This window comes from Microcebus murinus, chromosome 7 (assembly GCF_040939455.1).
Source record: "Microcebus murinus isolate Inina chromosome 7, M.murinus_Inina_mat1.0, whole genome shotgun sequence".
Taxonomy (NCBI): domain Eukaryota; kingdom Metazoa; phylum Chordata; class Mammalia; order Primates; family Cheirogaleidae; genus Microcebus; species Microcebus murinus.
The window spans coordinates 63,540,252-63,567,042 of record NC_134110.1 but is presented as its reverse complement, the minus strand read 5'-3'; the positions used below and the strand labels follow the sequence as shown (position 1 = coordinate 63,567,042).

Here is a 26,791-nt window from a genome sequence, read left to right as displayed (position 1 = left end):
TCCTCTTCTCCCCAGTCTCTAAATGTTAGAGTGCCCTAGGGATCAGTCCTTAAACCCTGCGGTGGGCTAAATAATGGTCCTTCAAGATACTATGTCTCAATCCCTGGCACCTATGAATGTTACCTCAGATGCCAAAGAGTTTGCAAATGTGGTTAAGTTAAGGCTCTTAACTTATGACCCTAAGAATGGGGAGATCATTCTGAATTCCCTGGGTGAGCCCTAAGCACAATCACAAATGTTCTGATAAGAGAGAGGGAGAGGAAGATTTCAAAAAGAAGGCAGCCTTGGAAGCACAGTCAGAGGGAAAAGATGCTACACTGCTGGCTTTGAAGATGGAGAAAGTGGCTATGAACCAAAGAATACAATGCTAGATGCTGAAAAAGGCAAGAAACACTAGATTCTCTCCTATAGTCTCCAGAGGAAGTGTGGCCCTTCGGAAACCCCGACTTAGCCCTGTAAGACTTAGTTTGAGTTTCTAGCCTCTAAAACCACAAAAATATACATTTCTATTGTTTTAAGCCACTAAATTTGTGGTAACTTGTTATAGCAGCTATAGAAAACTAATACAGATTTTAATGCCTGGAAGTGAGGTGGTACTATAACAAATACCTAAAACTATGAAAGTGGTTTTAGAATTAACAATGGGCACAGGCTGGAAGAAATGTGAGGTGTATGATAGAAAATGACTAGACTGTCTTAAATGGACTTTTGGCAGAAATATGGACATTAAAGGCACTGCTGGTGACAATTTAGAAGGAAGTGAGGAACAGAGTAGAGAAATCCCAATTCATTCTGGAGAACACATATACATCACAAAGAGAATGTTGGTAGAAATAAACAGTAAAGATGCTGCTGGTAAGGCCTCAAAAGGAGATGAGCAACAATTTATTAGAAACTGGAGGAAACCTATGAATTTTTTGTTATATAGTAGCAGAAAGCTTAGGAGACTTGTGTTCTACAATTATGTGGAAAGTGTAACTTGTAAATGAAGTTGGATATTTACCTTAGGAGATTTCCAAGCAAAGTACTGGAGGTAAGATTTGGATTCTTTTTCTGTTTGTAGTAAAATGTAAAGAGGAGGAAAGAGATAAATTGAAGGGAGAACTGAGCAGAAATCCAAGAAAAAAGAAACCAGTACTTGATGATTCAGAAAATTTTTAGCCTATCCAGATTTCAAAAGATGTTTAAATTAGGAGATGCACTGTTAGGAAAGCATGTTCTGGAAAAAAGTGTCAAGGGTGGACAACCTTTTGCTACTACTGAATAGATTAAGTGTGTGACTCATAGACACCCTCAACCATCTCAGCAGAAGCCAGCAACAGAGATAGGATTATCCAGGAAAGATCTGCAAAGGACCCCTCTTGTCTAATGGTATAAATTCCTGTGACATACATAAAAGGCCCACAAAGTTTTTGAGAATGTTATACCAGCAGAAATGCTGCAAGCTTGGATTGAAAGAGACAAGGGCAGGATGAAATGAAGGAAGCCTGTTGGACTCCCAGAATTCTATAGGAATGAAACAGGCTGATAAAATTACTTAGCTACAAGTATGTGTGATCTTTCAAAGGAAAGGTGACTCAGAAGATGGAGCCTGGGGCCCAGAGGGCAGAGCCTTGAGCCACAGAGGATTACTCCCAGGCCTTGAAACCTAATGGACTTTTCACTATTGGATTTTGAAATTGTTGGGACCAGTGACTCCTTTTATTCCTTCCGTAATTTCCCTTTTGGAATGTCTATAACTGTTATCCTATGATTGTCCCATCATTGTATTTTGGGGACAGTGTTATGCTTTGAAGACCTCTCTAAAACTCATGTTGCAATTTAATTGCCATTGTCAGGTGATTAGGTCACGAGGGCTCCACTGTCATGAATGGATTAATGCTGATATTGCATTATTTATTGCATCAGGGTTTCTGATAAAAGTGAGTTTGGTCACCTCTTGCTCTCTGACACTCTTTTGCCCTTCCACATTTTGCCATGGGATGATGCAGCAAGAAAGCCCTCACTAGTCAAAGGCCCCTCAACCGTGGACTTCCTAGCCTCCAGAAATGTATGAAAAAAAAATTTTTTTTTCTTTATAATAATAAATTACCCAGTCCGTGGTACTCTGTTATAGCAACACAAAATGAACTAAGACACACAGATAACTTGTTTTCCAGTTTTATAGGTCCATGGATGAAGAGGAATTTTGGCCCAAGATGGATCATAACTAGAGAATAACCCATACTTGATTCAGATAATGAGATCTGAGACATCTGAGCTGATGAAAATCAGATGAGATTTTGGGTGCATGCTGTAATATGTTGAGAATTTTGGGGATATTAGGATGAGGTATATATATTTTGCATGCGTGATAGATCTGAATTCTTGAGGACCAAAGGGTAGACTGTGGGAAGCTGTATAATGGTTCCCCAAATGTCCATGTCCTAATCCACAGAACCTGAAAATGTTACATGGCAAAGACTTTGCAAATGTGATTAAGTTAAAGATCTTGAGATGGGGAGATTATCCTGGATTATTTTGGTGGGCCCTAAATGCAATCATGGTGTCCTTAAAAGATGGATGCAGAGGGAATTATTACATAGAAGAAAAAGGTTATGTGGCAGAAGTAGAAAGAGGCGGAGCAGGAGAAAAAAGATGCTATACTACTGGCTTTGAAAATGGAGGAAGGGGCTATGAACCAAGGACTCAAAGAATGTAGCTCTAGATGCTAAAAACCAAAACAGAGCATTTGAAGGGAGTGCAGTCCTGCTGATGGTGTGATTTTTGTTCCATAAAACTTAGTTCAGATTTCTGGCCTTCAGAACTATAAAGGAGTAAGTTTTTATTGTTTTGAGCCACTAAATTTGTGGTAATTTGTTATAGCAGCCATAGGCAACTAATATAAATCCCTTCCCTTCTCTATAAATATTCATTCCTTTGGAAAGTCCCTTGATCCCATCCAGTCTCATGACTTTAAATACTACCTATATACTGATGACTTCCAAATCCTAGCTTAGACCTCTCTCCCAATCTCCCAACTTATATATACAACTGTACACTCAATATGTCCACCTGGATGTAGGACAGATATTTCATACTTAAATTCTGAACTCCTTATCCTTTCTCACTCAAGAATCTCCACCCTGTTATAAGCAACTTCATCCTGGTTGTTCAAACAAAAAACCTTGCCCTGAATCTTTCATACCTATATTCAATCATTCAAAAATCTTGTTGCCTATATATTCCAAGTTATCAGGAACCTGATCAATTCTTACTATCTCCAGTGCTATTTGCCTGAATGATTGCTTCTACCCTTGCCCCACTAGATCAATTCTCAAATGTGACCAGAGTAAACTTTTTAAAGTTACTCAGTTATAGGTCAAGTTATTTCTCTATGACTATATACTTCTCTTAGAATAAGTGCCCAAATCTTCACAATGCCTTCAAGAGCCTACCATCTTGTCCACCCTACCACTTCCCCACCCTGCTCTCTAACTTCATTTTCTTATGCTCTGGCCCTCATTTATTCAGCTCTCCCAAATAAATGTGTCACTTTGCTGTTCCCCTAACACACCAAAGGAAGCTTCCACTTCAGAGTCTTTGCAATGGTTGGTCCCTCTACTTGGAACGTTATTCCTCCAGATATCCACATGGATCACTCCCTACTTGGTCCTTTACCTCCTTCAAATCTCCACTCAAATGTCTCCTTACTCAATGAAGCGTTCTCTAACCACTCTATTCAATATTGCAAGCCCTCTCCCCCTATCACTGGCATCTTTACCTTATCTGGCTCTTTTTTCTCTCCATAGCATTAATCATCTTTCACTATACTGTATAATTTACTAATTTATTATGATTGACTGTTTTCTCCATTAGAATGTATGCTCTGTGAAGGGAGAGATTATTGTCTAGTTTATTTACTGATATATCACTAGTATCTATAACAGTGCCAGATGCTACTAGCCACATTTGGCTATTTTGTCCCCTTACAGTTCCATATGAAATTTAGACTATATCAAATTCTACAAAAAAATCATTATGACATTATTGAATGAATTTTTAATAATGAAAGTTCACCCCTACGCCCAAAAAACCCTCATAGCCAAGTAGCTATATATGTTATAAATGTAGTCATTTATTATGGAAGCTTTGCAAAGAATCAAGGCACAGAAGAATATACAAAATATGACTCAATCTACATAAAGTTCAAAACCAGTAACATCAAAGAAAATGTTGTTTAAGGGCTGGGTGCAGTGGCTCTCACTTATAATCCCAGCATTTTGGGAGGCCCAAACAGGAAGATTGCCTGAGGCCAGGAGTTTGAGAACAGCCTGAGGAACAGAGTGAGAATCTGTTTCTACAAAATATAAAAACTAAAAAAATTAGCCGGGCATGGTGGTGCACATGTGTAGTCCCAGCTCACTCAGGGAGGCAGCAGGATTGCTTGAGCTAAGGAGTTTGAGGTTCCAGGGAGCTATGATGACGTCATTGCACTCTAGCCCAGGCAACAGAGTAAGATCTTATGTCCAAAAAAAACCAAAAAAAACCAAAAAACCCCACACCTGGTTAGTAAAACTACAAGGAAAAGAATGGAAATGTAATAATAACTACAAGTCAAAGATAGCAAATACTTGTATGAGGAGGGGAAGGGGACATAATTGGGGCTTCTAAGAAACTATAATTTATATTGCTTAATCAAGGTGGTAGATATTTGAGTATATATGTAATTATTTTTTTAACCTATACATATAATGTTTGGTGTACAAGATTTAAGAATGTAAATGGAAATAAAAAACTTACAAAAGGTAAAGGTAGGGACAAATACAAATAAAAGCAACTACAGAAATACAAATGTAGTTTATGTATATTAAGTCTTAGGGCAAATGTTTTTAAATGCCACATGCCTTGACAAAAAAGGTCATAATTTATAGAAAGGGAATGTATGTAATTTCCCTAAAAATAGTCATAGTAAAGTTAAAATAAAAATGTAACAAACACATCCATATAACCTCTACCTTCATTCAACAATTGTTAACATTTTACTACATTTGCTTGCTTGCTTTCTACACACACACATACACTCTTTTTATTTTGAACCATCTGAAAGCATATGAAGAACATCATGGCACTTCATACCTAAATATTTCAGTATGTATCTTCTAAGAATAAGGACATTTTCATATATTACCACAGTACTACTCTTGTACTTAAGAAAATGGATGATAAATCTATAAAATCACCTAATATCCATTGACAAAGAACAGAAAGTTTAGAAAACATTTATAATAATAAACCTAATTGAAAGTTTACTCATAATAAATTCACTAAATATTCTGAAGGAATATTCATTTGCTTTAAAAACTCTGAGTGTATTACCTATGAATTAAGTTTAACTAGGCAAGATGGGTACAGCCAAATTTCCCAACAAATTATACAGTTATTAAATTTTGAAAATCAAGTATCACAACACACAGTTTGACATTAGACCGAAATATGTGAAATACTCAAGCTGTATGGTCACTGTAAACATGCTACAAAGAGTTTTGGGTGGTTCTGCTGCAAGGCAGGTTTAAAGGAAACTATGTGAGGAAGTACCACCCCCAGCCAGACCCAGGAAAAATAACAATGTGACAATCCAGACTGCCATGCAGGATTAACTAGGCTCTTGGGGAACAACTATTAGGTACTCAAACTGATTTCCAATATACGGATTTTACTACCCTAGTATTTAAGGTCCTGAAAAGTCCACTTAAAAATATTTTTATTTGGGACTTCAAGTTACATCTATGTTGCTTTAAGAAACACTTTATATTATCTGTTATTATAGTTGGCAAATTCCTAAGTTAAAGCGATATTATAGTCATCCTGCTACAGTAATCACCTATGTACTGGAAAGGCGGAAAGAACAGCGGTGGCTCATCTTATAGGATTCCATTTATATGAAAGTCAAGACAAGCAGATCTATAGAAATATTAAGTAGAAAGGCTGCCTAGGCCTAGGAGGAAGAAGAGAGTTTTGGGGGAAATGGGATTGACTACTAATGGGTACAGGGTTTCTTTCTGGAGTGATGATGAAAATATTCTGAAGTTAATTATGGTGCTGGTTGCTAAACTGTGTATATATTAAACCACCACTAAATTGTACAGTTTAAATGGGTGAATTATATGGTATATGAATTATATCTCAATAAGGCTGTTATTAAAAATTTTAAGTGGTTGTGACTGATAATGTTTTAGATTGGTTATAAAAATAAAACATAATTTTGGGAAAAATTATGGGAAAATGTGAAATAAAATTCTTCACAATTTAGGACCAAGAATTACCATCACAATTTGACAGAAATTAAAGTAAGCAAAATTATTGGTATACATATTCTAAAAGCTTTCAAATAAATATTTTAACCATATGGTGTTGATCCCTTTTAAGATGTAAAAGAATTGAGAAAGGTCAAGGTAAAAACTAATGATGTATTCTTACATACCTCATAAATTGAGTAAACCAAAACTCAGGGAAATTGATCTAAAAAAACCAAAAAGCTTTCCAAAACACATCCCAAATTTGCCCAATCAAGTAACCAATCTTTCCCTAACCATCTGCCTTAGACTTTTTTTAATCTAAGAAGTTTGTTTAATGATCTAACCTGTTAGAGATTCAGCATATGATGAAAGGGAACATGCAGAAAATAAAATAATTACAGGAACAAAATACCTTTCCTTTTGTTAACTTGGACACAATATGTTTAGACAGAATAAAATGGCAATTTCTTAGGCAGTTCTCTAAGGTTTTCTTTCCTAAGCACTCTTAAGACTAGTATACCAATATAAATTTTATTTTACTTTTAAGCCTTTTAGAATTTACATGTATAATTCATGCTCACAGTAATTTCAAATAGATATGTGTGTATAAAATGTACAGTATACTCATTTAAAAATCTATATTCATAGCATTAAAATACTTAGGCTGCTTTATATATATAAACTACCTTATGAATAAAAATGTTTCACTTAGGTGACTATTTTGCAGATTACTAAGAGGTTGGTAAATTTAATGAAAACATCTTAATGGAATTATTTTACTAAGGAGAATTACTTTGACATACTTTAAATTTTGATTTGAAAGAATCCTACCTAGCAATCAAATAGGTTTTTTAAGCAACAGGGTATAAAATAAACTATACCATAAACTTAAGTCCACAGTTCATCGCAGATTAAAATTTATCAACCTTAAATTGGCCATAAAATTAATGTATATACTAGGGAAAAAAACGTATACAGAAAGAGAAGTACTATGATCAACAAATTGTCTTTTAATAAGACTGTAAGTAAACCTAATTCTATCAATATTAAATGATTCATCTATAAATTAAAATTACTATTCCACATTATATCAAAAATTCTATTTGTCTACTTATAAAAGTTACTTCAATAAAAATGCATTTGAAAATTAACCTAATATTTTTTTTTAACACTTGCTAAAATTTTATTTGAAATATAATATTTAATGTATATTGACATTTATTCAAATCACTTTTTAAAAATAAAAACAAGTTCTCCATGTTGAAATTTTGTAAGGCTCAATATCAGGGTATTTTGTTAAATGGTAACTTAGAATAAATTCAAAAGAAAGGTTTAAAAAAGAAAAGCACTAGGTTTCAAAATATCCTATCAATATTGGTGTCTGAGTTACATACAAATATAAATCAAAGCAGAAACTGGCAAAATAAAAGAATGATCTTGATACATATTATTCTAACACATGAATTTCTACATTGAAGAAAGAATTATCAGGGACACTAAATATCACTTTTTTATGCTGCTAATAAGTATTTAATAGTCAAATTCAGTTTAATGCCTAATCCAGAGGCACACCACAAATATGCAAGTCCTATTTTTGTCTCTGTCAGAAGACAGTTACGTATGCTATTTTCCTCCTTCCAATTTCTTCATCAGTTTTGCAAATAGTTATAATACAAAATTTTTACCAGGCAAAACAGCCGTATGCTTTCTACCCTATCCACAAATTTGCCTTCTTTTATTAGCCCCTGTAACATCAGAAGATTTTTTTAAACTATAAATAAATCCTAACTAATTATAAGACTTATTCATAACTGTTCTCAATGATATTATGAACTAATATTCTTTTGAATACTAACAATTTATAAAAAATATTTAAATCCAGTTTTTTTACAGCTAGAAGTCACATTTGAACAAACAAGAAAATGCCAAACTGAAGGTAAATATATCAAAGTTTACATTCCTCTTACAAATAATTCTTTAAATTTAATAAAGTAGCTAGCAGCTGGGAGTTGGGGAAATGCTGTTTGTTTCCATTTTTGCAAATATCTTATTTGAAAGGGTATCAAACCAGCTGACTATATCAGACAGACCCTAAAGCCTAACAGTTATATAAAATAAATAAAATATCCTTTATTCTGAGTAAGGTGAGTGAAACAATTAATATAGGGATACTTTGCAAGTGGCTCCCTTGACTGAGTTACTTTCTAAAGGGAGGTAAAAGGCACATAGAAGGTACTTAAAATACCTTTGTTGAATAAAAGAAACATTAAAAACTAAAAAGGAACTTCAATTATTAGTATGTTATTCTAGAAAAACTAAAACTAGAACATTAAATATTTATATTTAAACCAAGTAATCTCAAATCTCAAAAATATGTGTAAGATATTCTAACCTCAATGTTAACTTTATTATTAATATTTTCTCATGCTCTTGGAAATTAAATTCATTAAAACAAAAAGCGGTTCTTATTAAATAAATAAATATAGTGAGACAAATACTTATTTATATTTTTAAAATTTCTATCACTTCAAATGCAGTATCTAATAATTCAGTATTTACATATCTTACAACTTTTTAAATATAACAATGTAAGATATTGGATCTTAAAAATAGGAAGTATTTCTTGGATATTTTGTATACTTGTGACTATTTTAATATATAAAAATATTAAATGAAAATTTTTAATATATAAAAAATATTAAATGAAATTTTTTAATATATAAAAAATATTAAATGAAAATCCTAAAAATCAAAAAAAGAATATAAGTACATAGTCACACGTAAGTATTTTATTTAATAGAACATTTTTCCCTTAAAGGAAAGCTAATTGATGTTATCTTAAACACAAGAAGCTATATTGTTGCGTACAACAATATGAAATAAAGTAAAAGTATGAGCTGGTGTGTTCCTTGAAAGCTTTCTTTTATATTGTCTCCATTTCTTTTTAGAATTATCATGAATTAAAATAATAGTTTCCTAAAAATGATTCAGGGAAATATATTGGTGTATACCATCCACTTTCCTCTGGTAATATACAATCAATCTGAACATAGAACATAGAACCTGAACAGAAAAGTTCAAGTGTTTTAAAAGTACTTCCCCCCACCCTTGGAAGCTGGTTTCATTATTCAATGCTTGTTTTAAATATTAATATAAAACAGGTTTTACCTAAATTATAAAATAAAGGTGACTTTAGAAAAATACTCATTTAACTTAGAGAATATGCATTAAATTGTTAACAATGATACTGTTTTTAATGTTTTAGTTATGAAACAGAAACTAGAGTGAAAAAAATCTCTTATGTATCATATTTTAAAATAGCCTTTAGCTTATAAGATAGATATAACTTTTTTAAACTTTCAAAGTAATAAAACCATACATGGAGATTATAGTATTTGATTGGCCTGAATTTTTCTAAGTTCTTCAGCATAAATTCTGTTTATTTTCACAGTTAATGCTTCAGATTCAACTCTTACAAAGTAAATAAAGTATAAAATATTACTTTGGAGATACAAGATAAGTATAATTTTTTAAGAAGTCTCAGTTTAAAATTCTGGATGACATAAACAAGAATATATAAATAATGTGTTACCTAAAGGAAGTATCCATTTAATAAAATATTTTACTAGTTTGAAGCTAAAAATTTCCTAGCAAAAAGTTGGTAAAAGTAGACATTACCTTATTATCCTATATTCCTCCCTTGAAGAAACTGAAAACTAAATCTTTAAGTAAATGATCTGTAAGAATTATCAGTCTGATCCATGTGACTGCATGGTCCTATGTACACAGGGCCATCAAAAATTTCTGTAATCTTAGCATGAATTTTGAATGTTGGTCAGACACTGCTGTTCAATCAAAAATAACTTCAATGAAAACTTCACATTTTCACTTTTATGCTATTATTTTTAAGCCTGGCATTTCCAATACAATCTGATTTTTTCAGATCAGTGGTGTCTGTTCAACTTATCTATGGGCAAAATAATTAAGTGTTACTATGTCTATATCTATCAGTGCTTCTCCAGGGCAGCAACTTGCTTAAATTACCAGTGCCTAGTCGTTGGCATGTAATAAGGATATAAGAAAATGTTTACTGGATAAACGATGAATGAAGGAACAAATAAACTATTTCTGTAGAGATAGAAAGATGAAATGCTCTAAAAATGAATTTTCAAATCAGTAATGTTTATTCTTATCAAAGGATGCTAAGTGGAAGTTTTGGGCTGCCCCTGAATTGAAGACTAAAGCTCACAACAAAGACAAAAGCAACAAGCACCCCCTATCTTAAAGAGAACCACCAACCAAATGGGGCTCAACCGCTGACCTTAAGTTTACTAAGAGGTTGCAGAATGAGTCCTACCACTCCCAAATCATCACCCTAGCCTACCTAAGAGGGTAAGTATGAATTAGGAGCACTGGGGTACACTCTTTGTCATAAGAGCTTCCTCACTCAAGCCAAGTTGGGGAACACCAAGATATTCCATCATAGACTTTGTGCTTCCCTGCAATAAGGGAAGACTATCATTTCATTTTCTAGCTGGACTAATTACTGAATCTGGAACCTGCAAATTAGCTCTGGTGCTACCACTGGAGTAGAATTTAGCCTGGTGAAAGTGTTCTTAGGTGACCTGACATATGTCCCTAGAAATGGGGAAAATATATTGACCTAGAAACTTGTCTCCTCATCTAGAGATTTCTAAAGGTGGGAGGTTTGGCAGAGCAGCCCGTGGCAGCAACCTAATGGGACCACAGAAACAGTATACCTGGAGAAGACAGAATGGGGAGTACTTCGCACATTTCCCTTTCATGTGCACATTCCCTTTCATTTACCTACCCATTCATTCTCTGAGACCCTAGAAATAGAACATCACTAATTCCTTACAGCTCACGTGAGGAAACAGGTTAGGGAAGAAGCGAAGGCTTCTGGTCAAATGCATCAATGCTCCACATAGAGAAGGGGTAGGGGTATGAATGGATGGGACAGAAAGGAGATATATGCCCATTCCTGGAGGACAGTGATAAAGGGAGCTAAGATAAAACTACTGTCCAAAGAAAACCACACATACCATCCACATGAAAATTATGACATTGTCAGAGACATTCTACAGCAATTAGAATCAGATTATGCCAGAGTAAGACCAACTATCTCTAGACACCCAGGTTTAGATGATGATGTCTGCCTTTCCTTTCCTTCCTTCATCCTGCCCCCCATCTCTATCTTTCCAAGAGCTAAACCGGGGAGAGGAGAAAGCCTGTCAGCTGTCTTAGGCCACTTAGGTGGCCTACTCTGAGGGTGGGGAAGAATTAGGTGACATTTAAATCAAACTTGAGATTAAAATTCTAAACTAGTCGGATTTTTACTAACTAAAAGTGACCAACCAGTTGTAGCATTTTTCCAAAGCCATAAAGGACAGAAAATGGAGACTAGGGAGAACATACTTCAAAGGAGGTTTGTTTAAAAAAGAAAAAAAAAAGCCATTTGAGCTATATACCTGATGAGCTGCAGCCATTTAAAGAGTTATTTACATTCCCTGATAGGATGAATCCTCAAAGAACTGCTAGTAAAAAACTTGACAGCTGAAACTATTCTTTAAGTTCAAGTATAGGCTGATATACTCCCCCAACTCCCCACAAAAAAACAGTAAAAGCTTAGCCATGGTAAATTCTCAGGTGACAGCTTTAATCTGCCTGCACTTTGGCTTGGTTCAATATATATCTGTGGTTAGACAAAGCCAATGTCCTTTGCTCACTGCTCCTGCTCTGCTGGCTTAAAATTTGAGACATCCTAGAAATCCATTTTAGGTAACCATCTCTCCTTACTTAAAAGCTCTCTCTGGTTGATCTCATGTACTTTCTATGCCAAATATTCACAAATTCATAGTTCCATCTTATATTTTCAATTACCTAGTGGATTTATATGTCCTCCAGGCATTCCAAGTTTAATACATCCACAACAGAACCCATTAGATCATCTCCCACATCCAATCTCTAAAACTTGTTCTTCCCTCTTTTTCTGTTCTTTTATCTCAAACAATGGCATCTAATTCTCTAAATCAGAAACCTTCTTCACCCTGATCCCCTATACATAACTGGTTATCAGATCCAGATGATTTAAAATGATCTAATCTAGATGATTTTTTGACTTTAGCTTCTTTTCTCTAATTCCACTTATTTTTGCCTTAATCCACTTTGACAATTTCAACAGTCTTTAATCCAGTTCTTCTAAGTCTTCAGTATCTCCGATTCCTATCTATGCTTCACTTTGACACTAATAAACACATTTGATAATTATTCCCCTGATAAAAATTGTGCACTAGTTATCCACTGTCCACAGGATTAGAGATAAATGCTAGAAGCCTCAGCTTGACAGTTAAAGCCTTTACAACCTATATCACTACTGCATCATATTTAATACTACCCTGTTCAGTACACATCATTGCCTTTAGGACCTGTTCTTTGGCCCAGCTAAAGTGTGCAGAAAAGTCTTTTATGTTGTAGAATAAGCCAACTCACTCTGGCCCAGGCACCTCTGCCTGCCCCATGTCTCAACTCCTACTTTATTCTAATGGTCTTTAGTTTTGCTACTACTGAGAGTTTGGATTCAGGGCAATAACTTACCCATCTCTTCTTTTTGTGTGATTAATGGCTTTATCTTCTGGCTCAACCTAACCTCTTCACTAAAGGCTCAGTAATAGTGTAATTGTTAAGTAGCACAAAGCAGACTCTAAAGTCAGATTTTCTGGGTTCAAATTTTGGCTCTACCATCTGCAAGCTATGAGATTTTGACCACTGAATTTAATCTCTAAGTGACTTTGTTTCTTCAGCTATATTTCTTTTTTTAAAGCATACTAATAATACCTTGTGCAAAGAATTTCCTGCATTGTCAGGAAAAGTGCTTTTAAAAGTACCTAACACATGTAAGATCTCAATATATATATTATTATTTTTACTAATATTTATTAATTAGCTAAAGCAAAAAGATAGGACATATTCTGAGCTGTAAAATTATACATATAGAGAAAACTTCACAAACCATTTTGAACTTAACTGCATAGTTAGAAAAACAATTTCAGATGCTCAAGTTTCAATCTTAAAGCAGATTCCTATAATGAGTCACAGCAAAATGTGGCATAGTAGCCTGAATTAATAGAAGCCTGACAGTTTAAACATGAAGCCAAGAGAAAAAAAGTATAAATGACTAGAGACAAGGAGGAAATTCTTACAGGTGAGAGTAACTGATACAAAATATAGAAAAGATACTCATAGGTTGACTAAGTTCTAAAAAATCTTTTAAAAATGACAACAAAAAAGGTGAATTTCTAGCATATTGAAAGAGCCGCTGTTAAATGACTACTAGACAGCTAAGGGTTAGATGATAGCTTAATAATTTCCTTAAGTCAGTTATTTAAAAATATTTTTTCTAGAAGACTATACCTATAATTCTAAAATAAAGGAAAATGGAAAATTAGAATTTGTAGACATTAGCTATAATTCACTGATTTCTGCAAACCAAAGGGGAACTTATTTGCACCTTATTTCTATTGTGCCTTATATAGGTATGCTAAGGGAAAGTCTTTCTATGTTCATAGTCAGGACAAGAATGATTAAATGTTCAAAACCAAAAGTAAGGCAACTTTAGGAATTCTGTACCATCTCTGAAGTTCTCATGAGTTAGTTTATTTTCACCAAAGAATGTAATAATTAAAATGACTGCTTTAGATCTTTATTTCTTTAGCAAAAGTAATCCACAACTGACTACTCATTTCACTGGACTAGTTAGTACAAGAATACGGCTGGTTATTAGCTTTTTATACATTTATGTATTGGTAGCCTTGACTATTATGTAGCTTCATTTGCATTCTCACTGTAGGACAAGAGTTAAAAACTAAATTGAAGGTCTGTGGAATTACAATTTGATAGTCTAACCCAGGTTACTGAACTTTTTAATAAGACACTTTAATAATTAACAACAGTATAAAGCACATCAAATTTCAATATGCACCATTACTTAATTCATGAAGAAAAAAAATTTCTTTTTTAAGAACCATGAAAATGGGTGGATGCAGTGATTCACACCTGTAATCCTGTGCTTTGGGAGGCTAAGGCAAGAGGATTGCTTGAAGCCAGGAGTTCAAGACCAGGCTGGGCAACATAGTGAGACCCCCATCTCTACAAAAATGTTTTTTAATTAACTGGATACTGTTACTCAGCTTCTCAGAAGGATGAAACAGGAGGATTACTTAAGCCCAGGTGTTTGAGGTTACACTGTACTTCAGCCTGGGCAACAGAGCAAGACTGTCTCTTAAAAAAAAAAAAGAATCATGAAAATGTATCTTAAAAATAAATTAATGAAATTAAGATATCTTTTTTCCAAGATACTTCTATCTGCTACAATATATAACAACAGTTTGATACCCTCTTTCACTTATCTCCTTAAGATCTACCAATAGTAGAAGACAAAATTATAAAACATACTACTTTGGGTTTGAATCAAGACAACCGGGTTTTGGATTTTTTTTTAAAAGTGTTATTTACTGGAAAGTCTTCCAACATGAAGAATTCAACCTAATGAAGGCTTTCTATCTTAATGAGTGAGAGGTACTACGGAAAAGGTTGCCAATATAATTGCACGACAGGAGGAAAAGGTATCAGTATTAGTTCAAACAGGCCAGCAATTATAATAGGTCCCCAAAGAATTCTGTACATACTTCTGACTGTGAAAGATACACATAAGGAAGTATGAAGGAAGTATGGAAAGGTTTCTGATACTGACTACTATGTATATTCTGAAAACCTGAATTAAGTATGAAAGTACAACAATTTTGGATTTAAAGAAATTTCATTTATGACAGTTAAAGTAAAAAACTATTCCATTATCAAAACACAACCCAATATATGCATTGCTAGTTACCTTAATCAATTCTAACAACTTATTTGAAATATAACAGTTTATTTTATTTCAAGAGTTAAACACTGGGGCATCAGCCTCAAATTAAAAGATCATAAATTAGATTGTCTACTCTTTAATCCTAAATTCCACTATTCGTTAACATCTCTTTTGATGTAATCACTCCAAAAGTTCCCTCCCAGTGCTTAATGACTAAATGTTCAAAATGAAGTTATGAACAGAAAGCCCATATAGTCAAAATAACTTCCTCAGACATCAACATTAGCCACAACATATGCTTGGAGTATAATATCTTTGTTTTAAAATGTAGACAATTTCTCATCATATTCTTCTAAATAAAGGACATTTTAAAAAGAACAAATTACTATGAGGAAAGTTTGTGTTCTTTAGAACTCTTTTTGGTAAGCCATTTTTCTTTTTGCCATGTGCTTTCAACATCTTAATAAATTACAACATGGTGACAAGAAACCACACACTGCACCTGTGCTTTCTATCTTAATTAATTCAATAAGTACAGGCCTGTTCACTTTAATTTGTAAAGGAAATGATGATATAATGAGTTTTAACTTAAGGTATTAATTACCTAAATAAGTAGAATTAGCTTGATGTTTCAGTAGACTTTGCCTAAATACAACCACTAAATAAAATTTTCAGAAATTATGGAAGTCTGAAACAGAATAATCAGGAATAAAAAAGCAAAATGCTCATTCTACCTAAGGTGGTTAAATGGATTAAATTCTACTAAACAAAAAAACCAGTGGAGCAGTTCAGAGGTGCTAAACTTTTTGTCTTTACTACAGAATCAATTAAATCCAGTTTAGTTGCTCAGGGACTATTAACATTATTTTCTACTTGCACATAAACACTTATCTTTTAAACAGATCACTTTCCTTTCAAAACAAAGGTTATGACTATCTTAAATGCCTCAGTAGACTGATGGTCAAAATCTCATAAAAATTCTACATGGACCTAGACAATCACATGACACAACTGTGCACACGCCACACCATCTGTTGGATATGACTGCCAGCACAGATTTCGTGAGCTGGCAAAGGACTGAAATAGTCAAGAATTCTGCAAGTATTTCAAAGTGCAGGCTTCTCATTAATTTTAATTTCCTGTTGGCTCTACAAGGAATGAGTGAGTAGTGAAACCACAATGTGCCACATACACTCAAGTTCATGCCACATGTACACCTGTAATCATAAACTCTTATCCAGGGCTATCCACTGGAACATTTGGGATTTCATGTTTATTTCTTCTTTACCCTAGAAGAAATAAATCTGCAATATCTACAGTTATATTTTCATACTTTGTTAATACTCTTGCAAACATCTGGAAATACTTGACAATAATCATTTAATTAATGCAAAGCTAATCGATGACAATATGCTTAAATACTTCACTTAGCTAAAGTGGTTTCCTTAGTCCACAGAACTAAGGACTAAAGAGAACAAGCAGTTCTTTGACTAAAGAGTACACTATAAGGGAAACTTTTAGCCAACATCTCTTTAAAAAGCAAAAACATCATCTCTATTTAAACAGATAAAGTAGATGATAGCATACTGCTACACTGGTAAAAAACTGGTAGATACTTCTGGCTTAAGTTTTGACCTTAAGGCTTTATACAGAGCCTGTGTTGCTTTCTAAAGGGTTGACATTGCTGCAGCGTTTTCACAGGCTCTTGTAGCCCACAACTATGTCCAGTTTCTTTTATTACTCCTTCATAACTGTTGGCTGTAGAGGAAGGTGAAAAGACCCCTAGAAAGAACAAATGAAGAATCCTTAAATTCTTCATTCTGAATGCCCATGGCGGCTCCAGCAGCAGGGTTGGTACTTTCCCTGGGTTTAATGTTTTCTCCATTTTGCAGTGACTTTTGTTTCCCTGTAACCACACTGACTTGCCAACCCAGGAGTCAGAGGTAGGACTGTAGAAAACCTAGGAGAACTCCAAGTAAGTTTACGCTTGGAGAACAGAGTTTTTGTTTTGTTTCTTTTTCTCTGCCACAATTACTGAGACTTTTTCTCGAATGCTGCCCTTGAGGATTTGTGTCCACTAGCTCATAAGAACAACACAAACTGAATATTTAAGAATCAGAGTAATCTAGAAATGTTAACTTATAATTCAGTTTCAGCCAAAACCAAAAATGGCTGATTTATCTAATTTTTGTTATACACTAGTAATTACTGTCAATCCAATTTCTTTCTTTTTAAAAATTTGGAACCAATATAGTGGGTTAACAGATGGCTTTTAAAGATTTGTTCTTATTCCAAAATCTTTACGTTATCCAAAATATATCTATTTAAATATGATACTGCAATTTCTGCAAAACATGATCTACATGCTCTTTATTTAACACTAAACAATCTGGATGCTAAGGCTGTTTGGAAATAATTCTAACAAAAACTGAAACATTAGACTTGTGCTATAATAAACAGATTTGCCTTTTACATTTAGAAATCTTCATAGGCACACCCTAAACAAAACTTTTTGTCACAAAGTTAAAAGAATTGGTTCAACTAGCCCAAATATTTTTAATCTCCTATCTTTCTACTATAATCCCCAAATTGATGACACCATAAATTCTTTTATTATCTCCTTACATCCAGGAATATAACATGAAACAACAATTCACAGAAAATCCAAAGGACAAATGTTAATGATTTAAAAGAAAATACACAAATTATATTGCATACAGATTTTAAGATAAAGAATGCTTCCTCCTCTGCACATCTGTCTAGCAGGTGCCTTTCTGAATAAGTTTTGTCCATTAGGAATCTGCTCTGAATACCTCAAAAGACACTGAAGTGTTATCTTTCATTTTCTTTCTTGAACCCTATTTTCCTCAAGGCAGAAGGATAAGCCTTCTCCATCCTGAAAATACTGTCAAAACAACTTTGGCTTATTTTCAGCAACTTCTATTAAATAGACTTACGAATCGCATAAAATCCATTTCTCTTGGAAGGTAGCCTCAAGATACATCAAAGAAGGAAGATAAACACATAAACCTTAGTATCCTTTACACTTTGATGAGTCACATTTTTTAACATTCTATATCTTATAAATGAGGGAATGAATAACACTAGATTTTCCTTATCATAAACAGCTGGTGGAAATCTATTTTTGCTTTTAGTCTATTTCTCTACTTTGTGAGCAAAGTATTCCATTAGATTACTTACACTGTGCCCATCTATGCATCCTCTCTTTACTCTGTGCCCCCTCCCACACTTTTCTTAATCTTTGACCACACTCACTACTACTCTTAGCAATTCTTTACTCATCTCCTAGTGATGTTTCCTTTATTTATTCCCATTTACAGTCCCCTCAATGACTATTACAAACATTTTCCACTTAAAGTGATAAAAGGGCTAAGCAGTTCCAGTTCATAGGTGTAACAAATGTTGGGGAAAGAAGAACTGTTCTAGTCCCTCCCTCGACTCCCCTTTTCTGACTATCTGCCCTGTGTAAGTCAGAAAATAAATAACTACAAAAAACTGAATCCAGTCATATGGATCCTTTGAAGTCTCTCTCCCATGGTGAGAACATTTTCCTTTATTTTTTTTTGTTACTTTTACCTTTTATCCTTCAGTTCCTTATCTTAATTAACCAAAACAATACTCTTCCATCTAGTAAGTTGGCTATTTCTGTTGATTAATCTTTTCTACTGTCTCCTACATCTACTCCTGTTTTTGTTTATTTTCTTTTCCATTACATTATTCCAAACCCATACTGCATAACTGATTTCCCCTACCTCTAGTCTTTTCCTATTAATCAATCCTACATGCTATCCTCAGGATTAATATTCTTCAGATACTTTTCATCACGTCATTCTCCAACTTAAAAACCTTCAGTGGCTCTCCACTGTCTATAAAATAAGAATTCAAATTCTGCAATCTTGCAAGGCTTCCACTATCTGATGTGGACCTACCTTACCATTTTATCTCCCATATTGTTCCAAATTAATTACAATAAACTCGAAGGTCTCTACTTCATTGTCACTCATTACACCTTGTGCTTTTCTATTTAAGCTTTTATTACATACATCATTCCATATAGTGCTTGCCTTCCCTTTTTCTGCTATCCATCTTTCAATGCTTAGACAAAGTGACCCGCTACATTATAATTTCATAAACTTTAGCCTTCACTAAATCCCCCTCTTATCCAAACCACAAAGCAATGTCTGGATTATAACTAGCCATTTCATTAATTCATACCTTATCTTCTTAATAAATCAGTATATACTATTTATTTTTACCCACATGGCCTAGCACAATACAAAGCAGAAAGTAGAACATTTGTTTAATTAGCTTAATGCTTTTTAACAAATTTTAGAATTTCCAGACAGAATAACTCCAAAATCTATGATGGGCTGAAAATGTTACCGAAAGTTTGCTTATAGGAGCTAGCCACTGGAAAAATTAATTCACAAAACTAGAATGAGCCTAAGAGAGACACAGAAATCTACATGCAAAAGTTGGGTTTGTGTCAACATTTTAGAAGTACTGAAATGGCCATTATCAAAATCATTAATGAATTCTAATTCCCCAAATTCAACGTTATAATTTCTGTTGAATTTTAATTATCACATTTTCTAGTAGATTGTTTGCAAACAGGATTGTAACAATTCCTTTCATCCCATTGGACCCTGAGCAAATGTGACTTTGCTATTCCTCCCATCATGAGGTGAAATCTATTTCCATATCCCTTGAATATGAACTAGCCTTCTGACATATTTTACTAACAGAATATGGCTATAGTGACACTATGCAAGTTCTTTTTAGTGCCTCTTATGTATTTATTTTTTTATCATGGTAAAATATACAAATCATAAAATTAACTATTTTTAACTGTCTAGTTCAGTGATATTAAGTACATTCACACTCTTACATAATCATCACCACTATCCAGCTCCAGAACTTTTTTTTAGCAAAACTGAAACTCTGTACCCAAACAATCAATAACTCCCTATTTCTCACTCCCCCCAGTCCCTGGGAATCACCATTTTACTTTCTATCTCTATGAATTTGACCACTCTAGGTAACTTACATAAGTAGAAGTATACAACATTTGTCCTTCTGTGACTGGTTTATTTCACTTAGCATAATATATTCAAGGTTCATTCATGTTGTAGCATATTGCAGAATTTCCTTCCTTTCTAATGCTGAGTAATCTTCCACTATATGTATATACCACATTTTGTTTATCTAGTCATTCATCAATGGACATATGGGTTGCTTGCATCTTTTGGCTATTGTGCATAATGCTGCTATGAACATGGGTATGCAAATATCTGTTCAAGGCCCTGCTTTCTGGATGTATACCCAGAAGTGAAATTGCTGGAAATGACAATCCTATATTTAATTTTTCTGAGGAACCACCAGATTGTTTTCCATAGTGACTATACCATATTCCCACCAACAGTGTACAAGGTATAAGGTTCCAATTTCTCAACATCTTTACCAACACTTGTTATTTCCTGTTTTTTCATAATAGCCATCCAAATGGGCATGAAGTAGTATTTTACTGAGGTTTCGATTTGCACTTCTCTAATGATTAGTGATATTGAGTATTTTTTCATGAGCTTATTAGCCATGTTTATCTTCTATTATAAAGATAAATAGAAATATCTATTTAAATCTTTTACCCATTTTTGAAATGGGTTGTTTGTTTTTTGGGTTGCTGCTGAGTTGTAGGAGTTCATATACATACTGGCAATCTCATACATACATACAATCATATACATACATACAATCTCTTATTGGGTATACAATTTACAAATATGTTCTCCCATTCTATTGTTTGCCTTTGCAAGCTGTTGATAGTGTTCTTTGATTAAAAAAGTTTTTAATTTTGATGTAGTCTAATTTATCTATTTTTTCTTTTATTGCCTATGCTTTTGGAGCCATATCCAAAAAGTCATTGCCAAATCCAATGTCATGAAGCTTTCCCCCTATATTTTTTCTAAGAATTTTATAGTTTTAGTTCATTTTTGTATGTGGTATTAGGTAAGGGCACAATTTCATTCTTTTGCACGTGGATATCCCATTTTCCAGCACCATCTGTTGAAGAGACTGACATTTACACCATTGGATGGTCTTGGCACCCTTGTGAAATATCATTTGTCTAAAGGGATGAGAGTTTATTTCTGGGCTCTCTATTCCATTGGTCTGTATGTCTGTCTTTCTTCCAGTACCACACTGTTTTGATTCCAGTAGCTTTGTAGTTTTGAAATCAGAAAATATGAGACCTCCAACTTTGTTTTTCTTTCCAAGGCTGTTTTGACTATTGGGAGTCCCTCAATATTCCATATGAATTTTAGGATGAATTTTTCTATTTATGCAAAAAAATGTCATTAGGATTTTGACAGAGATTACAGTGAATCTGTAGACTGCTTTGGGCAGTATTAATATCTTAATAATATTAAGACTTCCAATCCATGAATATGAAATACTTTTCCACGCATTGATGTCTTCTTTAATTTCTTCCAGCAACATTTTGCAGTTTTCAGCATATAAAAGTCTTTTACCTCCTTGGTTAAGATCATTCCTAATTTTCTTTCCTCCTGATGCTATTATAAACAATATGGTACAGATTCTAAGCTGAAGTCAAAAGGTCTTGCAATGTTGTTCTCACCCTCTAGGAAGGCTGCTACTGCCACATAAAAACTCCAGGCTTGCTTGATGGGTTCATATGACCTAGCCAATAGTCAGTACAATGGCCAGACACATGAGAGAGAGAATTTTAGAGAGATCATTCAGCCCCAGTCAAGGTAGCAAACAATTGTGGCCACTTGAGAAATGCCAGGTGAGACCAGCAGAAGAATTACTTAGCTGAACCCAGCCAAACTGTTAACCCACAAAATTGTGGTTTTGATGCAAGTAAAACAGTTATTATTTTAAGCCACTAAGTTTTGGGGTGGTAGAAAGACTAATTAAAACTAAATTAAATTATTGTATTTGCTACTTCTTAACTATGATAATTTACTCATTACTTTGTAGCTCATTTCAAGCTATTTCCCTATTAATATTTATTCCGAGATAAGACAGATTTCTGATGCTAAACACTGTACATTATTCATCATGTTCATGAATGATTTAAAGCTTGAATGTCAGCATTCTAAATAATTTATAAGTTTTTAAAAAGTAGGTAGCTTAAAATGAAGTCTTATTAAACCTAAAGAAACTGATTTTATTTTTCTCATTGCTTATTATGATATTGAAAAAAATTAGGTAAGTATTACAATTAATATTTTCAGGCTAATCTCTGAATTATATTCCTAATATTTGCCAGCAATTAGTACTAAATTTATTGGGATATATTTCTGAAACTTTATTATCTGATTATTAAAAACTCAAGTAATCATAATATTTAGGAGAAAAGTACTTAAAATTCAAAATATTTATAATCCCAAAGCATTTAGAGTCATGATGCTTAAGCAAAATGGCTTAATATTATTCTTAAAAATTTTAGAGAGATATATATCTAAAATTTATTTACTTATAAATATATTAGTAAATATGACTATAAAGGATTAGTAAATATGACTATAAAGCAGCTTACAGGATTATAGACTTATTTGGAAAAAAATATGTTCCAAAACAAAATGTAGAAGTAACATTATTGTTTAAACATGCTAAAGTAAAAATTTAAACTATAAAATTTTCATTCCTTTAAAGAATTCATTTTGAGAATTTACTGTTTCAAGTTCTGGAAACAGTTGCTTTAAAATGGTTCATCTGTATTCTATGCATTCTTTAAAAGAAATAATAGATTGGGGGTGGTGGCTCACAGCCTGTAATCCTTGCTCTTTGGGAGGCTGAGGTGGGAGGATCACTTGAGGCCAGGAGTTCCAGACCATCTTGGGCAACATAGCACCGTCTTTACAAAAATAGAAATATTAGCTGGGTATGGTAGCATGCGCCACCTGTAGTCTGAGCTACTCCTTGAGCCAAGGAGTTTCAGATTGCAGTTAGTTATGATCTGTAGACTGCTTTGGGCAGTCTACAGTCACACCACTGCCCTCCTGTCCTCATGCTCAGGCAACAAAATGAGACCCTGTGGGGGAGGGGGGAAAGAAAGAAGGAACGAAAGGAAAGAAAGAAAGGAAAGGAAAGGAAAAGGAAAACGGGACGGGAGAGGAGGATAAACAGGGCAGAAGAAATAAAATGTAACAAAAAAACATGATAAGGCACAGTTTTATATTGAAGTTTATATGCTACTTAGATATAGAATGAGACTATTATTTCTGACAAACCAAGTGGAATTAACACTGAAGTAGAAACTAATTTAGTTAACTTTCAAAGTTGAAGCAAATTTCTCAAAGTCTATGTCACAAACACTCATTTATTTTGGTAACCGAGCTTCCTGATTGTCAGAATTACCTCATATTTGCATTATTGAAAACATCTTTTGAAATAGTTGTCATTTTAGTTTTAAGAAGTCCCAAATAACCTGTGTAAATTTAAACTATTATTTATTTTACTAGAAATTATTTACATTTCTCTGCAAGTACCTTTCTACAAGTGAACTATAATTTCACAATTTTCCTACCCATATATGTGGCTGTATATTGAATATTAATATACAGTCTATAATTTGTACATATATACATAGTTCATATATTCATACACTCTGCTTCTCAATGTGATGATAAAATACAGAAGACAACATGAATGGGAGAATTAAAATGTACTTACAAAGTCAAAGTCTCCATCTTGAGGAACTTTCCAGTTATCAGGAAAAACATTTTTGGACATAGGAAAGGGTTCATGCATGTTCTGATTACAGTTTTCATGACTCTTATTCTTGAAGTCCTGCTTATCAAAGTAGTCCATGAAAGATGGTCTTTGTACTTGTGGTGAAGTTGCATTTCCTTAGGTAAACAAAGAACATAAGGAAGGTATATAAGCTTTTCATTTAAATAAGTATTTATGGAGCCATATAATAAATTTGTAGTGGTCAGATCCAAGGCCAACATAGTCAATTTCATGAAGAACAAAGTAAAACAAAATAAGAATGAAAAAGATAAAAATATCCAGGCCAAACAAAAATTAAACTAATCATTAGGCAAAGATCCAGAATATTCTTATAGAAACATTTTGAAATTTTAGAATTTTTATAATTTTATTCAAAATCATTTCAGCTGCATTTGAAATTTGTTAAAAGAAGTAAATTTTAAAAACCTAAGTATTTTTGGTTTTTCGCATTTAAGCCTACATTGTTATTGTCATTGTACGTTATCGGCTATAGGGCATTATAAGGACTTAGCTAGGTTCCTCTTATATCAATTTAATTGCTCCCTCATAGTCTGTCTAGCTGATTCCCCCTCTCCTTGGACTTCATGGCTTTGCCTGTCATATTTACATCCATGTCTCCCAATGTTATTTCTCCAACCCGGACCCTGCTCCTAAGTTCCACATCTGACTTTGCAAATGCTTGCTATCAGACAACTTGATCTGAGGTGAGTTACCAGTTAACTTACCAGTCCTAACACTAAATTCAAGATCTTTCCCTTCAAACCTGTGGCTCCTCCCACATATTCTATCTCTGCTAACGTGGACATTATTTACTCAATCCCCAAAGTAATAAAGTTGAGAATTAGCTCACACTCCTCCCTTCCCATCACGTCAAACTGATCATTGTCTTTTCAGTTCTACTTCTCAATAGAGATGCTTAAATTTAACCCTTTTTCTCCGTACATATTTCTACTGTCATAGTTTAGCTTCTAATTATTTCTTGCCTAGTCCACTGTAGCAGCTTCCAGACTAGTCTCCTTGCTTCTGGTATGTTCATTTTGATTTTAATTATGGAATAGTGACAGTATGGAATATTGTCAACATAGTGACCTTTCTAAACATAAATCAAAACATGTCACTCTTCTGCTTAAAATCTTTCAATGGCTCCTCATTTTTTACATTCAATAATTTCAGTGGAAAATAAACATTTGGAATAGCTAGATTTTTAATCTGGCTGTTAAGGTCTTGATCAGTGGTTTTCAAACTGGATTCCTTAAAGCTCTGGGGCTCCAAATAAATGTCCCAGAGACCACCAAGAAGGCATTTCCCGTACAACTCCATACAATTCCTCAAACAGAAAGTAAGGTACCTTCTTGAAAACTTCTTGTGTGGAGTATATCTCCTCACAAGGAAGCCTGTTGGGCAATTGTTAGTGAAAAAAACTATTTTTTAAATGTGAAATTGAAATCTGTCTTTCTGTAATTTATACTCATGTTCCACATAAATTCCTAGATAACAGGTCCTGTCTTGGCTGTCTGTTTTTAAGATGAAACATCCCCAGTTCCTTTGATACATGTTTCTGAGACTCATCACCATCTTGTTTACTTGCCTATGGAGACATTCCAGTCTCTCAATGTTCCTTTAAAATGAGATGTAATATTCGTAATAGTGACCTGGCCAATCTAGACTGCATTTGTAATAATACTAGTGCAGCTTAATACTGCAGTTACTACTATAATAAATAAGTAACGTTGTTGACTCGGATTGAGCTATAAGATCATTTTAGTCAAAACAATGCATGCTAAGACCTTTATTTTTAGTCTTTAAGAATATAGGGCAAATCTAAATTGATGTTTGCTTTATGTGCTGGATCAGAGAGTCTGGAATTCTCTAAATTAAAAGAGAAAAGGATTGAGTGAGAGAGATGGAATTGTCAGGTAAGCAATCAATTTCCTCTTTCTCCCCACTTTTAGATTTCTGTATGCATTATTTGGAAGATTTAGAGTTTAGGTGAGAATTCAAGAGAGGGTGGTAATGGTGGTATTTATTTATTTAATAATTTTCATCTCCTTGCCTTAAAATGACATGATTTTCCATATCAAAACAAAGCTTTTATTGACTTCATCTTGATTATGTGGTTTCTTAAAAAATGTGGTAAAATACATATAACATAAAATTTACCATATTACTTCTGAGTATACCCATAGGAAGCAAAAGCAGGGTTTTAAAGGGATATTTGTACATCCATGTTTGTCACAGCATTATTCACAATAGCAAAAATATGGAAGCAACCCGCATATCCATCAACAGATAAATGAGTAAGGAAAATGTGAGGAAAGAAATTCTGACACATGCTACAACATGGTTGAACCTTGAGGACATTTTGCTAAGTAAAATAAGCCAGTAACAAAGGGACAAATACTGTATGATTCCACTTGTATCAGATAAAGTAGTCAAAATAATATAGACAGAAAACAGATGGTGGTTGCTAGGAACTGGGGTGGTGGGAAATGAGGAGTTAGTATTTAATGGATGTAGAGGTTCAGCTTTATAAGACGAAAAGAGTTATGGAAATGGATAGTGGTAATGGTTGCACAATATGAATGGAATTAATACCACTGAACTGTACACAGGCATACCTTGGAGATATTGCAGGTCTGGTTCCAGACCACTGTAATAAAGTAAATATCATGATAAAATGAGTCACATGAATTTTCTGGTTTTTCATGACATATAAAAGTTATATTTAGGAATGACATCAGTGAGATGGCTAACTATGGATGCCTGGCACTCATACCCTACACAAGAAAGGACCAAGGCAACAAATAAACAGATATGACTGGAGTGCTGAAAGAAGAGTGCTGGAGTGAAA

At 33.7% G+C, this 26,791-nt stretch overlaps 1 protein-coding gene across 1 annotated transcript in view; it reads right to left on the bottom strand.

Annotated features, from left to right (window-relative positions):
* STK3 (serine/threonine kinase 3) overlaps positions 1-26,791 on the bottom strand; it is a 267,587-nt gene that overhangs the window by 41,625 nt on the left and 199,171 nt on the right. The window contains exon 10 of the mRNA XM_012762004.3: positions 23,881-24,056. Within this exon, the coding sequence (XP_012617458.1) occupies positions 23,881-24,056 (176 nt within the window). The remainder of the gene's footprint in view (positions 1-23,880; positions 24,057-26,791) is intronic.